Source organism: Mytilus edulis, chromosome 8, assembly GCF_963676685.1.
Source record: "Mytilus edulis chromosome 8, xbMytEdul2.2, whole genome shotgun sequence".
Lineage (NCBI taxonomy): Eukaryota > Metazoa > Mollusca > Bivalvia > Mytilida > Mytilidae > Mytilus > Mytilus edulis.
In genome coordinates, this window is record NC_092351.1 from 74565042 (window position 1) to 74585702 (window position 20661).

General features: G+C 31.7%; 1 protein-coding gene across 1 annotated transcript in view; it reads left to right on the forward strand.

The window, feature by feature from the left end:
• Positions 1-20661, forward strand: part of LOC139484352 (protein mono-ADP-ribosyltransferase PARP14-like) — a 28499-nt gene that overhangs the window by 5554 nt on the left and 2284 nt on the right. The window contains exons 5-12 of the mRNA XM_071268090.1: positions 607-795; positions 15108-15199; positions 16024-16260; positions 17165-17392; positions 18136-18187; positions 19184-19248; positions 19781-20020; positions 20380-20604. Coding sequence (XP_071124191.1) covers positions 607-795; positions 15108-15199; positions 16024-16260; positions 17165-17392; positions 18136-18187; positions 19184-19248; positions 19781-20020; positions 20380-20604 — 1328 coding nt within the window. The remainder of the gene's footprint in view (positions 1-606; positions 796-15107; positions 15200-16023; positions 16261-17164; positions 17393-18135; positions 18188-19183; positions 19249-19780; positions 20021-20379; positions 20605-20661) is intronic.

Consider the following 20661-nt stretch of genomic DNA (forward strand, 5'->3'; position numbering starts at 1 on the left):
AATACCGAATTCATTTATCAAGCAGTATATGTAATGATATTAATACACAAACACGATGTGGTTGGGGCTTTATCTGCGGGGACAACAACATATTTGTCATGGAGGTAAGATAAGTGTTTTGCAACATTTGGGTCTTTAAAAATTGACGTAGCGTGGGTATTATTAGACCTATTCAGTTTCTTAATTCGTATTTTGATCAACTAACTCACAGCCTTAATCCATTCGGAAAGAGTATCTTTGTCTTCTTTCTCGCGTTTAATTCATTGCCTGGCATAATCGTCGACTGAATTTATAAGTTGGCGCCATCGAGACCTTTATTGGCAAAGTAAAGTTTAAGAAAAAGATCTTTTCTCTTTTTCGACTTTTCCAATGCGAACTGGTTTGAAAAGTCTGTGACTTGCAATATCCGAAATGATAGCTGTAAGTTTGAATTGGTTTGAATGATAAAAGATAAAAGATGATGGGAAAAAAAATCTTTTTAAAATTGTTTGGATGTACCAAGTGCTAGATGATGTCAATTCTAAAAACAGAGACATAATTTTGTATTTAACAAAAAAATCAAATAATCTTTCATAGTAGATACTTTTGTAATTGTTTCCTCTTCAGGCGAAGAAGACACTCCATCATGTGATAAAAATGATAGTACACATGAATTTAATCTCACCGTACAGAACGTGGAACTTCAGACGAATCAACAACAACATAGATATGTTGAAGTTGAAATAACAGACATATGCAATCAGCAAGTTAAACAAGACGATGACGTGACGGCAGGAGTAATATCAAATAAATCAGGTACTTAAAGTTTACTTGTTTGCAACCAATATATATGGATCATCCACATATAATTTATTATTAGTAATCGCCATTGTTTTACATGCAAACGAGAGGCAACCTCAACTAATGTACACAAACTGAAGTTAAGACTCGATCTGTCAAAAGTCATATCAAATAGATTAGCAAATGTACATTTTATCAAAATCTAATTAAGGTAAATGAAAAAAAAAGTAAACTACATAATCAGTAGAAAGAGTTTCACAGCCCAAGCTCTTTTCATATTATAGTCTGTATAGAAATATTATAAATGAAATTGTACTCCTAGAGAAAACTTTCCAGTGACGCAAGTAAACAAATAAAAATAAATCAAAGTAAACAAATAAAGAACTTATTTAACGTGATTATAAAAAGAAAAACGATAAAAACGGGACTATCATATGTCGAAGAAAAATTACATTACCATGGTGAATGAAAAAAAACACAGCTAAATCACAAACAACAGTCTACAAAACTCTACATGGACTAAATACTAATCGCAATTTAATATAGTGGTGGACTATGCGCTCAGAATATGCCTAGACTTTGCTACACAACAAAGTTCCCTCAAATAGGTATGGTGGAAAATCTATTTGCTAATGTATGTTTACGGTGAAGCTTATACCTATTGAAAATCATAGTACACAATACGCTACAATCCTTTGTGACACAAACAACAAATAAGTCATTAAGCTCAAGAAATTGTTTGATATGTATATTTTGGTTTAGGAACTAAAATGATGCATCCCTATTTCTAAATGATTTTTCTGAAAGAAAATACTAGCTATTTTGGTGAAGTAAGGTGATTTGACAGCTTGGTATGTTCTTTGACGGTGGACGGCTGCCAACATATTTCGTGCAATCACTTATAAATTGTTCAAATTCAGTATAATTATATTCTTTTTCAATTTTTGGAAGCTACATTTATCGAGCCTTTTTAGTATTATGTATCTGTCAGCTTATATTTAAATTGTTTTTGTAACAGATTCTTTTTACGGCATCTCGATTATACATATATTGTTTGATATAAAGAAGAGTCGTGTTTAAAGAGGTGTTCTGGAATATATTTGTTTCCCTAATGAAAGTTTAATTTATTCATTTGGAGACTTTTTCCACATTACATTTGAACTGTCCAGTGGGAGTACAGAATACATATTTTCTATCCTTAATACCATGTTTGCAAATACTGGTAGATATGATGGTATTAAAGGGGCACTAGCTGTCAAATTCAATTTCATCGATTCTAATCAAATTCTCATATTTGATTTATAACAATGTAAAACAGTTATCCAAACTATTAAAAGTCATAATAAAACAATAAACAATGCACAGCCATGAAAATACGTAGCTTCGTTTCGTGTGTATTTGAGTCTTAACGCCATCTAATTATTTATCGAGTTGACCATGTTGACCTCTATAGTCATCCGATGACCATGTAAGCGATGGAAACATAAATATAGATGGCTATTTTGGTATTCTAAATTTTTCATTAGCGAATTTTCACGAAAAATTATAAGTATTAGACCACAAATTTAAACATGTCCTTAATCGGAAACTGTCAGTTTTTATGCAAATTCAACAATATATCGAACACTATTTGATGCAATGATTTAAATGGTGTTTACTGTGTCTGAGTAAAACTGATCGATTATCTATTCCATTTAATTTAATAATTGATCTGCGCAAATATAATATGTAAGCTGGCTAAACATCAATGTAAATAACTTTAGCTGAATAGAAAATTGTATCAAGAACTTTGCCATTTAGCAATTTATCTCGTCCACTACTCAAATCTATAATTAAATAGTATTATACAGTTTTGTTCAATACTGGAGGAAATTATATGTTTATAGTTCACTAAATTTGGAGTAGGGACATTAAGGCCTGGTTTTGGCCCAAGAAAATAAAATATTTGATATTTATTTAAAATTGGCACATAATGTTCGGAAATGTATATGGTCAAGAAAGATAAATGAAAAACATAAAGATTTTTTTCTGATGATGTCACAATTACGTCATAATATGTACTGTTTTCACAAAAACTATGAAAAATACAGACTTTATGTAGTTTCATACCTTTATTTCCATTGTGGAAACATCGTGCGCAGCTAATAAACAACAAAATAATTTAACAGAAGCTTTATTATAACTATTGACATAATCTCACCAAATATAAAGTTGTTTCTTGGGTGCACACATACTTTTTCAATCTAAAATATACTTAACATTTCATGAAAAACAAGGAAAATCGCGAACTTTTTACAACATAATTATGCAAATTAAGTCGTAATTTGTTGCCATGGTAACTCGTTCAATGTCAAATTTGATTTGTTTTTCTCAATACCTTATACCTTAGTCAAGTTTTCAGTAATTTAAGAATATGTATGATAACTTTTAAATTTGCAGTACTTTTTTGGCCAAATAAGGGCCTTATTGCCCCTACTCCTTTTATAATTTAAAAGCCAATCAAATGATGGATTGTGTCTTATTTTTACGTTTAATTACTTTTATTCATACAAAACATTACATTGCCATCTCGAAAAAATAAATTAAACTAAAGGCTCTCAAGAGCCATTGTCGCTGACTTGTATCTACTGTTATTTGGGAAATCATGTAAAATAAGGATAAAATCATATCAAATAGTATTTGATATCCCTAAAAGGATTGTGACAAAGTTTGGTTTAATTTGGCCCAGTAGTTTAATTAAAAGCAGGTCACCCAAGTGAAGTCTTACAATAGTTACTAGAGACCCCTTATCATTATCTAAATTAGTGTTCAAGCTGTGATTATTTGTGGTCAATTGTTTTTTAACAGTTTTAAATAAACTTCTATAAAGTAAATCACTATGTTCCCTTTTGAGCCAAGGCGGCCTTGTTGGTTGGATGACAGGGTCATCGGCTACATTTATCAATCAAGATACCCTACTATAAAATTGCTGCTAAGTTTAATTCTATTTGGTTCAGTAGATGATGTTTGTAATAGATTACAAAATTTTACAAAAAATTGTTAAAAATCAACTTTAAAGGGCAATTTCTCGTAAAGGGGTCAATTGACCAATTTGGCCTTGTTTACTTATTTATAGATCTTTCTTTGCTGAACATTATAGTTGTTTACATATTCAATATAATAACCCAAAACTTGAAATTACTAATTCAGGTGCAGCAACCCAAAAACGGGTTGTTTGATTCGTCTGAAAATTCTTGGGCAGATAGATCTCTACCAGATAAACATGATTACTCTGTCAAATTTATTCTAAATGCTTTAATTTCAAAGATACAAGCCAAAAACTGAACTTTTCCCTATGTTCTATTTTAACCAACTTTCCCATTCTGGTTTTCATGCGGAGTCGTCGGACATATTTTTTAGACTAGATACCCCAAAGATGATTGTGACCAAGTTTGGTTAAATGTAGCCCAGTAGTTTCAGAGGAGAAGGTTTTTGTAAAAAGTTAACGGACGACGATGAACGACGGACGCAAAGTCATGAGAAAAACTTTCAGGTCAGGCGAGTAAAAAAAACGGATAGAATAGGATGAACCCAAATAGAAGCCGGATAGGAATCGTCCACAGTTTTATAAGCGTCTCCAGCTATGTATGTATCACTCGTCATGCAAATCCATTCAATAAAAGTCATGGGTATATGGGACGCTATCGGTAATATTACAGATAACAAGTTTTTTTTGGGGGTTAAATATAAATCTAAGACAGCAATAACTTGCCACAATTAAGTTCAGACGCAGAAATACCGTACAGGTCAACCAATTTGTGATGATGACCGTAAAACTTGGGAATGTGATAATTGGGAAATTAAAATCCTAACGTTTGTCATAGAATTTATTTTTAAGCAGTCTATATACATGTGTCAATATCGATCGAAGAAAAGGTTTTTTTAAAAAGGTCGGCCGGTAAGGGTCCACAATTAGAATCCATTGGAATATTCAATGTCTGTTGAAATATCAATTCTACAAATTAAAAAAAAAATGTATATCAAACGTCCAGAATTTTATTTTTATTTTATTTTTTGTGTACAGTAAATTTTTTGGATTCAAAGCAGTTCTGCACCAAGTCAAATTGTTCATGAGCAGTTAAGTAAAGCAATTGTAAAGACAAAAAAATCCAAAATACATAGCCGAGAAAGAATAAAGTTCATGAACACACAAATCATAATAAAGATTTGTTTCTCTGTTTAAAAAATTGGGGTAAGTCTAAAATATAAGATCTTTTTATTTACTACAGTGTATACAATTTACAAAACGCTTATATTTGTATCATAGATTTATTTTCGATACATCAATAAAATTGAGAATGGAAATGGGAATTGTGTCAAAAAGACAACAACCCAACCATCGAGCAGACAACAGTTGAAGGCCACCAATGGGTCTTCAATGCAGAGAGAAACTCCCGCACCCGGAGGCGTCCTTCAACTGGCCCCTAAATAAATATGTATACTATAATATTGAGAATGGAAGTGGTGAATGTGTCAAATAGACAACAGCCCGACCATAGAGCATACTAGTTCAGTGATAATGGACGTCATTCTAAACTCCGAATTATACACAAGAAACTCAAATTAAAACTCATACAAGACTATCGAAGGCCAGAAGCTCCTCACTTGTGACAGGCGCAAAATTGCGGCGGGGTTAAACATGTTTTTGAGATCTCAACCCTCCCCCTTTACCTCTAGCCAATGTAGAAAAAAAAACGCACAACAATACGAACAATAAAACTCAGTTTAAGAGAAGTCCGAGTCCGATGTCAGAATATGAAATAGAAGAAAATAAACAAAATGACAATAATACATAAATAACAACAGACTACTACTAGCAGTTTAATACTGACATGCCAGCTACAGACCTCAAATGAACTGATAGAAAGATTATGTTTGCATCATACATGTCATATGAATATCAGGCACAATCCCTCCTGTTAGGGGTTTAGTATCATACCATCATAACATATATGGGCGTTTTTCAATAAAAGCGTAACTTTCAGACCTAAAATCATGGAAAATGGAAAATCAACTTGTCTAAAATTTAATTTCAAGAGTTATTTTGAATACCTCTATTAAAGACCTGTTTGTAAACAAAAAGTGCAATCTTAAATACTCTTTAAAATGATATTATTTTTCATAAGTTGTGTACTGTTTCAAAAGTCCCCTACGAAACTGCTTCTAAACACACATATTTTAGCAATTTGAAATGTTTCCTATAGACATTCCAGTTTGTCTACCTTATATACTAGAAAAATCTCATTTTTTTCTGAATTGGAGAACCATTTTTTATCGATTAAGATTAGACAGTACTTCACATATGAAGGTACAACTCATGTTACGTAGTGGACATTTTGATGCGTTTCGTAGTTGACAAAACCGTTTCGTAGTTGACATCAACCCTATTCTATGTTAATAAAAACATAATAAAAATTACATGAAACTAACCCTTGTTATTTGTTTTGCACGAATATAATTGAAGAAAGAGTAAAAAAAGACTGCATGGTAGTGGTAGTGTCCACTACGAAACGTTTTTCTCCCATACAAGTTTCGCAAGACTGATCATCAAAGCATGTATTAAGCTGTACACTGATATTTTTTTCATAATTTTAAAACCAGATACTGAAGGAGATTTTACCCGTTTCGTAGTGGACATTAACAAAAATATGGTATCACTCTCAGACTTTCTTACCAACAATTTAATTGCCGTTATAAAAGCATCACTTCTTTTCAAAGACCCTAATGTTTATATCTCTTGCAAACAAAAATAACATTGATTTTATAAAACTGTTTATTAGCAAATTTTAATGACTTCGTTTGGTAGTGGACACTTTGTCAGGGACACACCTTCTGAAATTAAAAGTCCTATATTAAAAGCTGTTTATTAAAATATGTTGGCTCTATATTAAGTAAAAATAACATTTATTTCTACATTTTTTTACGATATTTTAGAGTATGAATGTTGGACAGGCGGTCAAGGGACATGCCATTTTGGTTATTTTGGACCATTCAGGAATCAATATCTTATCAATCCTTCTAAAAAAAAAAACTGTTTATTTGCTTAAAAATGTTAAATCTAGTTCTGAATCAATGTACTGACTGCACAAAAAAATACTTGCAAAGATCAAACATTTTTTTTAAAGTTGCTGGGACAAGTACATTTTTATTGAAAAACGCCCATATGAGAAGAACGTAACCCGTGTCATGCCAACAACTGTTTTTTTTTTAAATAAATGTGTTTAATTCCGATGCAAAGGCCCTATAACTAAATCAATATTAAAGCCAAAATATTCAATCTTTAATGACCTGCCAACAGTATCGTAACTATATCTCTTCTTGATAAGGCTGTCTAAAGGTTTTGATAGTTTTTGAGGTGAATACTGATATTTTTGTGCTTTGTAAAGAACATTACCATAACAGATTGAATTGAAATTCCTGAACGTATAAGATGTCTGCATGTTTAGTCATGTTTTCAAATGATTCCCTTATACCGATGATAAAATTCAGTAAATGTAATAATTTTTCAGTAATACATAAAGTTCTCCCGCTAAATCTAGTACGTTGTTACATACACGAGCGAATCGTACAAGTTGAGATGTATTTATAAACACCATAAGATACATCAAGTTCGTTTTTGGGATGCATAACGTAATGATCGTACCTAATATTTGTGCAAAGTACGCCAATGAATATCAAATTTGAATACATTTTTTTTTTAAAGTTGATCACATAATGTCAATAAAAAAGCCACAAACTGTTACGTTTTGTTATCTTGTCTTTGTATATATTTATAGTCTCAACGCAAGTAATAAAATCGGTTAATAGAAATATCTATGCAGATTTTAAAATGTCATTTTGATCTTTTTAGCGTAAACATTTGAATAGGCTTTAGTATTACTTAGTTATACTGAATTAATCATCCATTCCAAGTTATCTATATCTTATTTACGAAAAAGTAAATGCATGCAATTTGTAAGCAGACAACCCTAATCGAAATAAAAATTGCAGAGAAGAAAGTAGTATCTGAAAATTTGGCATCAATAGTAAGTCCGTAATCGATTTACTATAGTATACAAACGATCAAGGGTAGTCTTAAAGTCATAAGAAACCTCAAATCAAAAAAAATAATGCATATGTTTTTTTATAACTCAATGGATAGTTTTCATTATAAAACTTATGTACACATACTTTTTTCTGAAGAAAATTCTTTAATTTATTCATATTTAGAAAAAGTTTACTTTATTTTAATTGCTTCCTTCCAGGAAGCAATTCCCCCGACATATTTTCCGTATGCAAAGTGACCTCAGTGTGACACATCTCGTAAAAATCCGGTGATCACAATACGCATAGATGTCCTTAAAATAAACTATTATCTGAATTTACATGTTAAACACGTGCTCAATTTCCATGCTTTTTTGTTGATTTTTTGTCGATTGTTGACAAACAGGTGACAATCGTTAAACTTCGGCTTCAAAGCACGAACTTTAATTACCTGCCATATTTTCACAACAACACTGGCCGATTGAAAATAAAATTGACGATTATACGAAATTTACACGAAAAAAATGATAAATTCGTGCACAGAAGACTAAGTTTATGATGCTTGTATGCATTGGTTCAAGAATTGGAAGAACATTATTTTTCACCGGTCACTCGTTTCTTATGACTTTAATGTTTTTGTTAGAATGAATCTTCTTAATAAATCTAAATGACTTTGTGTAATTTTACTGTTTGTACCCTCAAAATAAAAATAACGTCACGTTATTGGTTGAATTTCAATTGTGTACCTGATTTTCTTAATACATCACGACGATGTGATGTTACACTCGAACATCAGTTTTACTGCAGTTGCCTATTTTCAAAGGTACGAATATATGATGGCTTTTTTGTTTGATTTGTTTTGGGTTTGTTTTTGTAATAGGGGGTTTCTTACCTCGTTATATATGTTTCTGTTCTATGTTTGTGGAATTTTGTTGAAGTTTATATTTTTGCATTGGCATTGTTTATTGTTCTTCACTTGCGTCTTTGGTACCTCCTATCGTTTTGGTTTTGGTTTTTTTACTTTCTTTTACAAGATTTACTTGAATTTTTAAAAGAAGCTAGTGATCGAAATAAAACGTGGATTTCCTATTGTTGCAAGGTAATATTAGAGAAATGTGTACATTTAACGTGTTGCTGGTATCGAACATTATTGTGCATAATTCATATGCATAGTATTGTCTTAGAATGCATTTCATTCTAACACAAACGATACAAACGGTTAAGAGGGCACATGTTTTGATCATGTGTTTCTAACATACGCTTGCACAGTTTACATAAACTTTTACAAACTATGCAAACGCTAAAGATGCGTCTACAGTTCGTCGTTTGTTGGTTCAAACGCTACATTTGTTTCTAACGTTGATTAAACGATGTATGTTTTCTATGTTTGTAAAAAATCTGTTTACCAACAACATGTGCATGCATAATTAAAAGTTTAAACACGGTCAGTAAAGACTTATTAAACGTTGTATTTGTTTCTACTTTTGTAGGCTTTAGAAAACAACAACAAACGCTACACAACGTTTACAAAATTTTGGTTAGAAAGAAATGCACCCATAAATTTTGACAAACTATGCACTCGCTAAAAATGCGTCTACAGAGTGCATTTCTTTCTAGCACAAACGATACAAACGGCTAAGAGGGCACATGTTTTGATCATTTTTTTCTAACATGTACGTTTGCAAAGTTTACATAAACTTTGACAAACTATGCACTGTCTAAAAATGCGTCTACAGTCTGTCGTTCATCGTTTGTTAGTATAAAACGCTACATTTGTTTCTAACTTCAACCTTGAATTTTAGTAAAAAAATAAGAAAACATTGGAACAATCTGCAAAAAGACAAACAATGCAGTGAAATATTCATCCAAGTGTCTATCATAGCGTATAAACGTAACAAAAATATACCGAAATGACTTGCTAAAATCAAGGCAATAGTTGGGAGGCTTTTGGAAAGGGACCCATGTTTAACAGTACAATCTGAAACACTGTCAATAATAATCTTAATTATAGACAATAAACAGTCATACATATAAAATAGAAGAAAAAAACGCTGTATTATCTTGAGGAATGCTTAAAACCCAAATATTAAAAGCCAATAATGTATTACTAAGAACCGAAACAGTTAAAAAGCGAAATTACCAAAGGTGCCTCAAAATAGCAAAATCAATTAAAAGTCAACGTTGCTGGTGGTATTTGAAACCTTAGTTTCTTTATAACTTTCAAATCTGTTGTATTGCTATGACTAAAAAATTAATTATGACAAAAATCACCAAAAACCCATCTGATACAAAATTTAATAATACTTTTAGATATGTGGATGATATTTTGGCTCTCAATAACGCCGACTTCAGTATGTATACTAAAGAAATTTATCCTGTTGAACTTGCTTTAAATAAAGCTAATACTAACAATGACCAGTACCCTTTCCTCGATCTTGATATCTATATCATTAACGGAAAGCTTAATACTAAAATTTATGATAAAAAGAGATGATTTTTCATTTCCTATCGTTAGTTATTCATTTTTAGATGGTGGCGTTCGCTTGTCACTATCTTACAGTGTTTATATATCTCAACTTGTACGATTCGTTCGTGTATGATACAACGTTTTAGATTTAAGGTAGCACAATACAAAGATTTTTCATCCCCATTCAGACAACTTTAAACTGATGTAATTCCACTCATCCTTCTTTAAATTTTATAAATGAGGTACCAAAAGAAAGAAGAATGATTAATCTTTCCAATTGTGATAATTATATTATGACATAACCATTACATAACTAATTGTTATGTAATAAGTTGCTATATTGTGATGTCCATACTTGGTTGAATTTAGCTTCTTTGTTAGTCATAGCATCCCTAAATGTTTTATAGATTCTTGCACGACACAGTTTGACCTCCAAAACCGTGTCTCAGATTTTTCCTATTGTATTTCATTCTCTCATAAATCATCAATAAAGTTTGCAACATCAATTCATAAGAGATCACTAAATTCAATTGGGTATAAAATTTGTTCTATTGATGTTTTTGGAAATCTGAGATACGGTTTTGGAGGTCAAGCTGTGTTGTACAAGAATCTATAAAATATTTTGGAATGCTATGAAGCACAAAGACGCTAAATTCAATCAAGTGTGGACATCACAATATAGCAATTGATTATGTAATAATTGTGTCATTATGAAATTATCACAATTTGAAAGATTAATCTTTCTTCTTTCTTTTGGTACCTCATTTATAAAATATTAAGAAGGATGAAATGAATTACATCAGTTCATAGTTGTCTGATTGGAGGTGAAAAAATATTGTGCTACCTTAAACGAGAGAATTGATGTATTACTGAAAAATTATCACACCAGGGTTTTCCATATCACAAACTAGTCAAAACATTTACTAAATTTTATCATCGGTACAATGAAATCATTCGTAAATATAGCTCAACATGCAGACTTCTTATACGTTCATGTATTTCACATGCAATCTTTTATGGTTATATTCTTTATAAAGCACGAAAATGTCAGTATTCACCTCAGAAGCTAAAAAATAGACTTATTAAGAAGGGATATAGTTACGATACTGTTGTCAGGTCATTAAAGATTAAATCTTTTGGCTTTAATACTGATTCACCAGACACAAGTTGTTTTCCAAAAAAGATTTGTGAAAAAAAATTTGAGGGAAAAAAAAATCAGTTTGGACTTTTCAAAAAATTTTAATATCGAAAAGGGAAAAAGGAAACAACTTGTGTCTGGATATTGATTCACTTATATGGTCTTTGCATCGGAACTAAACACATTTATTTAAAACCAGTTGTTGGCATGACACGGGTTATGTTCTTTTCATATATGTTATGATGGTATATAATACTAAACCCCTAAAAGGATGAATTATGCCTATCAATATTGGGTGATATACAGTAACACTCCGTACGCAGGGGCTGCTGGTATGTTGCTACATAGAAATGGGAAGTGCACAACTGGGAAGCTGAAATCATTTCTTTTGTCTTTAACCGATCCTCATTCTAAATTCTAGATTTAAGTCAAGATATCACGCAGACTAAACTGTGTCTGTTGTATCCCTTATCTCTAGTTCGATGGGATAGATGCGTTGAACATAGTCACCAACTTTTCAATTATCTGGTGAGAGATTTTTTTCTATCTTTTTCATGTCCCGGCTTAAAAATTGTGTATTCACTTTAATCTTATTCTTATTTCAATGGATTGAGATGAAGGTGTGGTAAATGTCGATTAAACATGCATAATTTACTAGAGTTCCCTATAATCACAAACAACTTCTCCTTCCAACACTGATGCACTATGTTGTTGCATAATACTAATATACATCTATACTATTAAACGAGAAGACCTCATTTTGTGTGTCGCTTCTCTTCCTTCCACAATAAATTAATCAGCATGCCTCTGTGTTCTTTAGTTAACATGCATAGTCGCATTTGTCATGATCGAATCCATTCTAATGATTATTCAGATTGAGTTATTTTGGGAGAAAAACGATAAAATAGATGTCCGGATATTGTTTCCGTTATCAGACTGACTTTTAGTTATAGATAAGACTTCCGGTTTTAAACATTCACAAGAACGACCAATCGTATGCTAGATTACAAAAATGAAAAATAAATAAGCCAATCAGAACGTTCTCCGTATCATGGTTTTTAGATCGCAAGAACCACAACTATTATACCTCCTTAGAGACAATTATGTTTTCGCGTTTATCCACCTGTTAACTACGAATATACTACTATAATATACAGAGACTCTCTGTATTCTGTCTACTTTTTTCTGAAATATTTACTATCAATATCAAATATTTTAAATACTATCAAGGTCATACAAGTTGCATATATATTGAAATAAGTAAAACATGTGGAAACAAGAATGAGTCCATAGTATACGGATGCCACATCGGCACTATCATTTGCTATGTTTAATGGACCGAGAAAAGGGGTAAAATCTCTAATTTGGATCAATTTGGCATTAAAATTAGAAAGATCTTTATCATAGGAAACATATTTACTAAGTTTCGAGTTGGTTGGACTTCAACTTCATCAAACACTACCTTTACCTTGACAAAAACTTTAACCTGAAGCGGGACAGACGGACGGACGAACGAACGAACGAACGGACGAACAGACTAGAAAAATACTTCCCATAAATTGGACATAACAATTTATTGTTGAAAGTGAAAACTCGAACCTGAAGCCGGACAGAAGGACGGTCGAACGAACGAACGGACGAACAGACTAGAAAACATAATTCCCATAAATGGGGCATACAAATTTATTGTTGAATTAAAGTGAAAGAAGTGATTTAGAGGGAGGCAAGACTTATTCGGGACGTCGGGATCGGGTGTTTTTAAGCTCGGGATTTCGGGATTGATCTTTACGGGATGCAGGAATATTTTTTTTTTAAATTTCGGGATGTCGGGATTTGAATTTCGTTAAAATACGCACCTCGGTATTTCGTGTTTTTAAGCCCGGGATTTCGGAATCAGGGCCCCTCAGACCGTTCCTCAAATGAGCCTTAGTCATTTATACGAGATTTAAATCCTACCATTGGCATGTTAATATGGCCCTCAAAAAGGAAAAGTACTTATGGATTTTCCTAGAGGCACAATTTATTAGAATAATAATGGACTATAAGCAGTTTCATTAATTTCATGTTTGAAGCAAATTTTAATTTAGTTTGACTTTTACCAAAAAATGCATTGTAGCAAAGGGGAAGAATAATTGTGGTATAAGGCCAGAAACACGAAAAATAATTGAATTTAACAGAAAGGAAACACATAACGCGATTTCGCGGGTGTGTTCTAGTGTTTGTATAAGTGCAATTACATGCCTAATTTTTTTTTATCATTGTAAAGAGTAAACAGTACTCAAACGTGTCTTTCGCCGGAAAGTGCATTGGGTAGGGACTTGAAAAAAGACATGTGAAATTTAGATATTTGTTCTCATTCCTCCCTCTCCATGCACAGTGGATTGTGCCTGTGCTCCATGAAAGAATATAACGAATCCCGACTACAAAATATAATTAATCCCGGAACATTCAAATGCGCCATACCGGAAACGGGTCCAGTTATTCTTTTTGGAATTTCCAGTTTTACTTTCGTTTTAATCATGTTTTGTGTTTTGTGCATACAATTTATCCAAGTGTATTAAGTTGACAGTTTAATAATTGATAGTAATTGAGAGAGGGTTTCAATCAGTTTATAATCGTCGTAATGGTTATAATATGACAAGAAATAAACCCTTTCGTTTTGTTTGATCGACGTTCTAAAAAAAGAAAAATGAAAGTGGAATTTTTCATATTTGAATACTGTGCTACAGATACAACACATGCCATGTACTTTTGAACTACTAGATACAGTATTTCAGATAGTCACAGGTAGTAGAGGTAAGAATGTGTGACCTTGACATTTTGTTGTTAAAAAAAATATATAATTGAAAAAGGGGGGTGGTATTTTAACATGTTTAAGATAAATGTTCTATTTAACACTGTTTAATGTTTCATGCTAAATTTATGGGAATTTTATTTTTTTAAAAGTCCACAGCATTCATCATCATATATGTATATTCTGTGCTTATTCATCTCAATACAGTATTACTGATATGCAATGCTCAAAGGCAGAATTAGGGTGCCATCAGAATTAGGGTGCCAAGAAAAAGGGGTTTTCTTGGAAAAAAATTATTGTTTATTTAGGGAATCACTAACACATGACTGAAGTGAGGCCCTCTCTTTGGCAGTCGGAGGGAACCATTTATGATAATTTAATACTGGATCCACCACAGATATATAAGCATTAGCAGATTAGTGTATATGTGTTGTGTTACATATACACTCATAATGCCTCAGATGCAACTCAAAGAAAAGGCTTATCTATGGGACACAAGAAAACTAACAGATTAATTTATGTACAAAATAATAAACCAAAAAATATATGTGTTGTGTTACATATATTTTTTGGTTTATTATTTTGTACATAAATTAATCTGTTAGTTTTCTTGTGTCCCATAGATAAGCCTTTTCTTTGAGTTGCATCTGAGGCATTGTTTCATGATTAGCATTCATTTAAAAAAAAAAACACTTTTATATGAATAATTTCACACAGAAAAGCATGCAAATCTTGTGAAAATTTAGTGTTTTTTTATTGCATGTTTTGGTAACTGTAACCTTGATAACAGCATTAATCAGACACTCTCGTCATATTGAAGGTTACAGTATTTATTTAATTTGACAGAATTTATTTTTCTTTCACAGCCATGTCAGAATTTGACAGACAGCATTGCGTCAGTATAAAATTTAAACACATCAAAGTGCAGGTGATAACTGGACTGTTTTATAATGAACAAGTAAGTAAAAAGGGATCACAGAAAATATGTAATACTGTGTATTCATTATCATTTGTTGGATACCAATTGTCGTGGCTTTCGTGGGTACATGTACTGATGAACCACGAATTCAAATTTCAATTTTCTATAGGATGTGTATGCAGCATTTAGTAAAACCACGAAATCAAGTACCCACAAAAATGCAAGTTTTCCTCATCCACGAAAATTAATGAATCCACAGTATGAGGCCCCTCATGGGGGGTGTTCACGTAATCACATAATCACAAATGTTTTGCCAATATAATTACATAAACCTTAATTATTTTTAAACAAGATAATTAAATAATAAAAAATACAGTCATATATTATCAAATAATCAAATATTCATGAAATATTTAATCTGGTATTTAATATATTCACTTAATAAAAACAGCCAAGTATAAATCACATCATCAAAAATTCCAATGAGGAGGCTCTATTATATAAAAGATACATACATCCTTTATTGATTAGAATAGAGCAATCCAGTAGCACATATATAAGGAATTCCTTCATATGCCGACTGAGAGGATAAAAATTTTTATAATAGAGAAAAAATTTAGAACATGTATAGACACCTAGGTATTATTGAAGAATCTTATTAGACATCTGGATGTCCTTTGATAACTTAGCTAAGTTGCTGCTTTAATAAAGATTAAATGGTGATCTATAGTTGTTAATTTCTGTCTCATTTGGTCTCTTGTGGAGAGCTGTCTCATTGGCAATTATACCACATCTTCTTATTTTTATGTACATACCAATTGTATGGTTTTATTCATATTTTACTTTTTTTGGTATTTTGACAGACAGATGTCGTAGTCAACAGTACATCACAGAAACTCAACCTTAACGATGGACTGGGTTCCAAGGCTTTATTCAAAGCAGCAGGTGTCCAGATTCAATCAGAAATATCAGCCAAATATCCTGATGGTGTCGTCTGTGGGGAGCTGGCTATATCAGGAGGACATAACTTATACTGTGCATTAGTTTTCCATTGTTTTCTCAAGAGATGGACAGAAGGTGACAAGGACAATGCTGAAAAGGTAAATAATCACTCATGCATAGAATGTAGGTCATGGCTATATCAGGAGGACATAACTTATATTGTGCCTTAGTTTTTCATTGTTTTCTCAAGAGATGGACAGAAGGTGATAAGGACAATGCTGAAAAGGTAAATAATCACTCATGCATATAATGTAGGTCAAGGTGTCATAGGTTGATTAATATCTTGCTTGTACAAAAGTCAACCATAGGCAAGATAAAAACAAGTTGACTCAAAATATCTTTTGGTTGTGTGTGTCTTTAGGTGGAGATTAAATTGTTTTATTCACCAATTTCATTCAAAATTGTTTAAACCAAAGAGCTTCAACTCCATGGTCTTGTGTGCTTAAGAAGTAGAAAATGACATCAAACTCCAAAAGTCAATCATCTTGTGTCTGAGGCATGCTTGCACATTTCAAGATGTTCCGACCTTCATTTCAAGGAAAAAAAGTTCCTGTAAATTAAGCCTTCATTGATTTTTTTCAAGTGAAGTCCTTGAAAAGCAACTTTGCAGCAATTAAATTCTATAATTTTATTTTATTTGCAGAAATGTCAGTGAATTCAATTTCAAATATTCCTGATGTATTTTATATATTCATATTATTTTACTTCAAAAGTGAATTATATGCTTTTTATAGGTTTTTCAGCTAAACATTTGTATACAACTTTTCAATTTAAGCAAAAGGCAAAAAAAGATCTATTTTCCTGTGAAAAAACATAAAAACAAGTTTTGTAATTATTTATTTTTAAAATTTGAATGTTTATTATTGTTAATTTAATTTTCAAGAGAACTGATTTTTTCAAGGTTTATTTTCATCCAAGAATATTAATATTTGTTCACTACAAAACTTCTACTCAAGCAGATTAGAAAAAGATTAATAAGCAAATGATTTGACTTTCATATAGGTTTTGAAACAGATAGTGACATCATCTTTACAAGAAGCTCATGAAAAACATGATGTGCAGTCTATCACATTTCCTGCTTTGGGTCGGGGATTTAGTAACTTTAAAGCTGACAATGTTGCCAAGTTAATGTTCCAGTGTGTCGCTGATTTTGAAGAGAGTCTAGATACTGAGCCAACTGTTAAAGACGTACGATTTGTGATTTATCCAGGGGATGAAGAGGGTGTCAAAGTAAATATTTTATTAAAAGTTAAACTCAAAATTAACATATAGATAAGCAGATTGTTAAAAGGTGTCATACCAGTCCTAATCAGAGTACGTCACATCCTGATGCATATGTAAAAAAATATATTCCCTCAAATTTGACAGCTGTTTCATTGCAGTAAAAAATCAAAGCACCTGATTCTTTTTTTATTTGGTGTTTCTATATAATATTTTGGATTTTAGGTTAAATCATGTTACATGCACATGAAGGCTGCATCATCATATCATATGAAGGTGGTACCAAACACATTGACTCAATTTTAGATGGTACTAAATGAGTTGACTATAAAGATTGATTTTTATAAAATTTTGACAAAATATTTACTTTCAATTGACTTTTGACAAAAATATCAAAAAATCAAAAAATTTGAACCACACACTTTCTCTGAAAAATATTGGATTCCAATCAAATTTTTCAGAGAAAGTGTGGTAACTGGACATATAGAAATTTGACAAACACTAATTTGTATCAGTGATTTAAAACTTAACATTTCCTTAACTATAGAACTTGATAAAAACTTACAGCTGATTTTAAAGAGTTATCTCCCTGTAGTGTAGCGTTATGTACCAATGTACCACCTTTATCTTGCATGATTTGTTACATCACTTTGTATGCAGTTGCACCTGACAAAAAATTATTTTTTAAATTATTTATTTTAAAAGAAAAGCTCAATGACATTTTATTTATAAATTGAATTTTTGTTTTGTAGGCATTTATAGAAGAAGCAAAACAAAGAAGTCAGAATGTTGTCACAACTATGGGTAAGATAAAGTTGTCTTAAATTAATGAGGGTCTGAATGGGGTTAATAAAATAGAGAGTGATGGGCAAAAGTGCAGAATATTAAGCCGAAAATATAAAGAATAGAGAATAAGGGCAAAAAACTCAAAGCATAGAGAATTATCAGGGGTGCTAAAAAAGAAAGAAAAAGAGAACAATTGGGGGGGAGGGGGGGAGGGAAAGACCTACAATTAAAGATTACAGAAACAAAGGACCCCCTCAGTCATCCTGATGCTCATATATTTTTTTTTAAATCCAGCTGTGTGACAATTATCTTCAAACAATTATAAGCAATAGGTCAAAGTGACATGAATTATTTGTTTATCTAAATGGAAACCAATTTTAAATTAAATTTTAAGTTATTAAAATTAGTGGAAATAATTAACATTCTGATTAAACTCATCACACATTCATTCTACAATTTGGTACATTTATTTGTATAAATGCAAAGTTTATATTTTTAAAATATTTTAACTTGAGAATAGAAATTATGGGGAATGTGTCAAAGAGACAAGGACCTGACCAAAGAGCAGAAAATGGCCAAAGGCCACCAATGGGTCTTCAACACAGCAATAAGATCCTAAATCTAGAGGTTGGCATTAACTAGCCCCTAAACAAAAAAGTGTACTAGTTCAGTGAAAATTGATTGCACACTAAACTTCAAAACATATAAATGACATGAAATTAAAAAGACATGCAAGACTAAAAAAGACCTGACAGGCTCAAAAATGCAGCACATTGTTTTACGAGATCTCAACCCTCCTACCAACCTCTAGTAAATGTAGAATAAAACAAACACACTTGACAGCAATATGCACAGTAAAACTCACTTTTAGAGAAGATGTCAGAATACGTAAAAAAAAAAAATGTAATAAAAAGAGTTAGAAAACCAATGCTAAGTAGATTCATTCTGGTTATCCCTATACATATGCCAGTTTTTGAAAGTGAAAGCAAATACTTAATTTTTTTTGAATTTTAGAATATTCAACAGACATAGGAAATGTTAGATTCACCCTAGTGAGAGGATCATTAACAAAACAAGTGGTAAGTATAGGATATAATGAATAATTACAATTAAACAAAGTCAAGAAGAATCACATTCAGAAGAAAGAACAACATAAAACAAAGGAAAATGCAAAAATATCATAAAACAAAAGAAAGGGAAAGTACTAACATTTTATGGAGTGCCAAATTACCATATTTCATGAAAATTATTTTCAGTTTCAAATTATCCTTAATGTTCTGACAATTTTGAACTTAATACAGTCATCAAATATAAATGGAAGATGTAGTATGATTGCCAATGAGACAACTCTCCACAAAAGACCAAATGACACAGAAATCAACAACTATAGGTCACTGTACAGCCTTCAACAATGAGCAAAGCCATACCTCATCGTCAGCTTTCATCTCTAAAAGGCCCCTAAAAAGTTAAATGCATGTTTTAACTGTAGGAGCATATTTTAGAAACAAGATAATGATTGATTATTCGAAAGCTGCATAACATCCAGCATCATGTTAAGATATTTTTGCATGTCATTGTCATGTAACGTCATATGTTTTTCTGTTTATACAGTGTGATGTTGTAGTAAATGAAACCCTAGAAAACCTGGACATGAGTAAATCACCCATGTCTAAAGAACTATGTGCAGCAGCAGGGCCTGGTCTACATCTATCATTGAAGCAGAACGTTGGAGATAAAATACAATATGGACATATTGCTGTAACTGGTAATGCAGATTTGACCAACTGTAAAGCTGTCTACCACGGAGCACTTCCTCTATATAAAGAATCCACCAAGATTGAATGCAGACAGGTGAAATACATTGTTTTAGATGATAATTTTCCTGAAGATCAGTATGTGTTGACACATTTTAGAATTTAATATTAAAGTTACGGAACGACCATTGAACTTCAAAACAGGAGGTGGGATTTTTTTTTTTTCTAAAACAATATTCTGAGCCCCAATTTGTTGAAAAAAATATTCTGGTCAAGCAGATTACAAAAAAAAAGTTCTGAATGCAGAATTCCTCCATTTCTGAAAGTGTTAAGATAGCATAAAAAAACTGAATAAAAATACAAACTCAGAAAAAAAACCATAAACCCCCTTTAAATTGCTCCCTTAAATGTGGTTTGTTTGAACATTCAAGCAACCAACTTTTTTTTAATTTTTAGGCAATCAACATGTTTTTGATGCAGTGTTTTATGGAAGCTACAGAGTCGGGATATCATTCAATATCCCTACCCCCTCTTGGAACTGACCTGAAGGGCTACTCTGCAGAATTATCAGCTGAGGCTATCCAGGGGTCAATCATAGAATACCTGAGTGGAAATCGTGATGATACCTCTTTACAAAATATATATTTGGTGGTGCACCCTTCAGCAGGAAACATATTCAAGGTAATTATGAAATCTTTCCTGTCATCTTATTAAAAAACAAAAATTAACTAGCTTTAA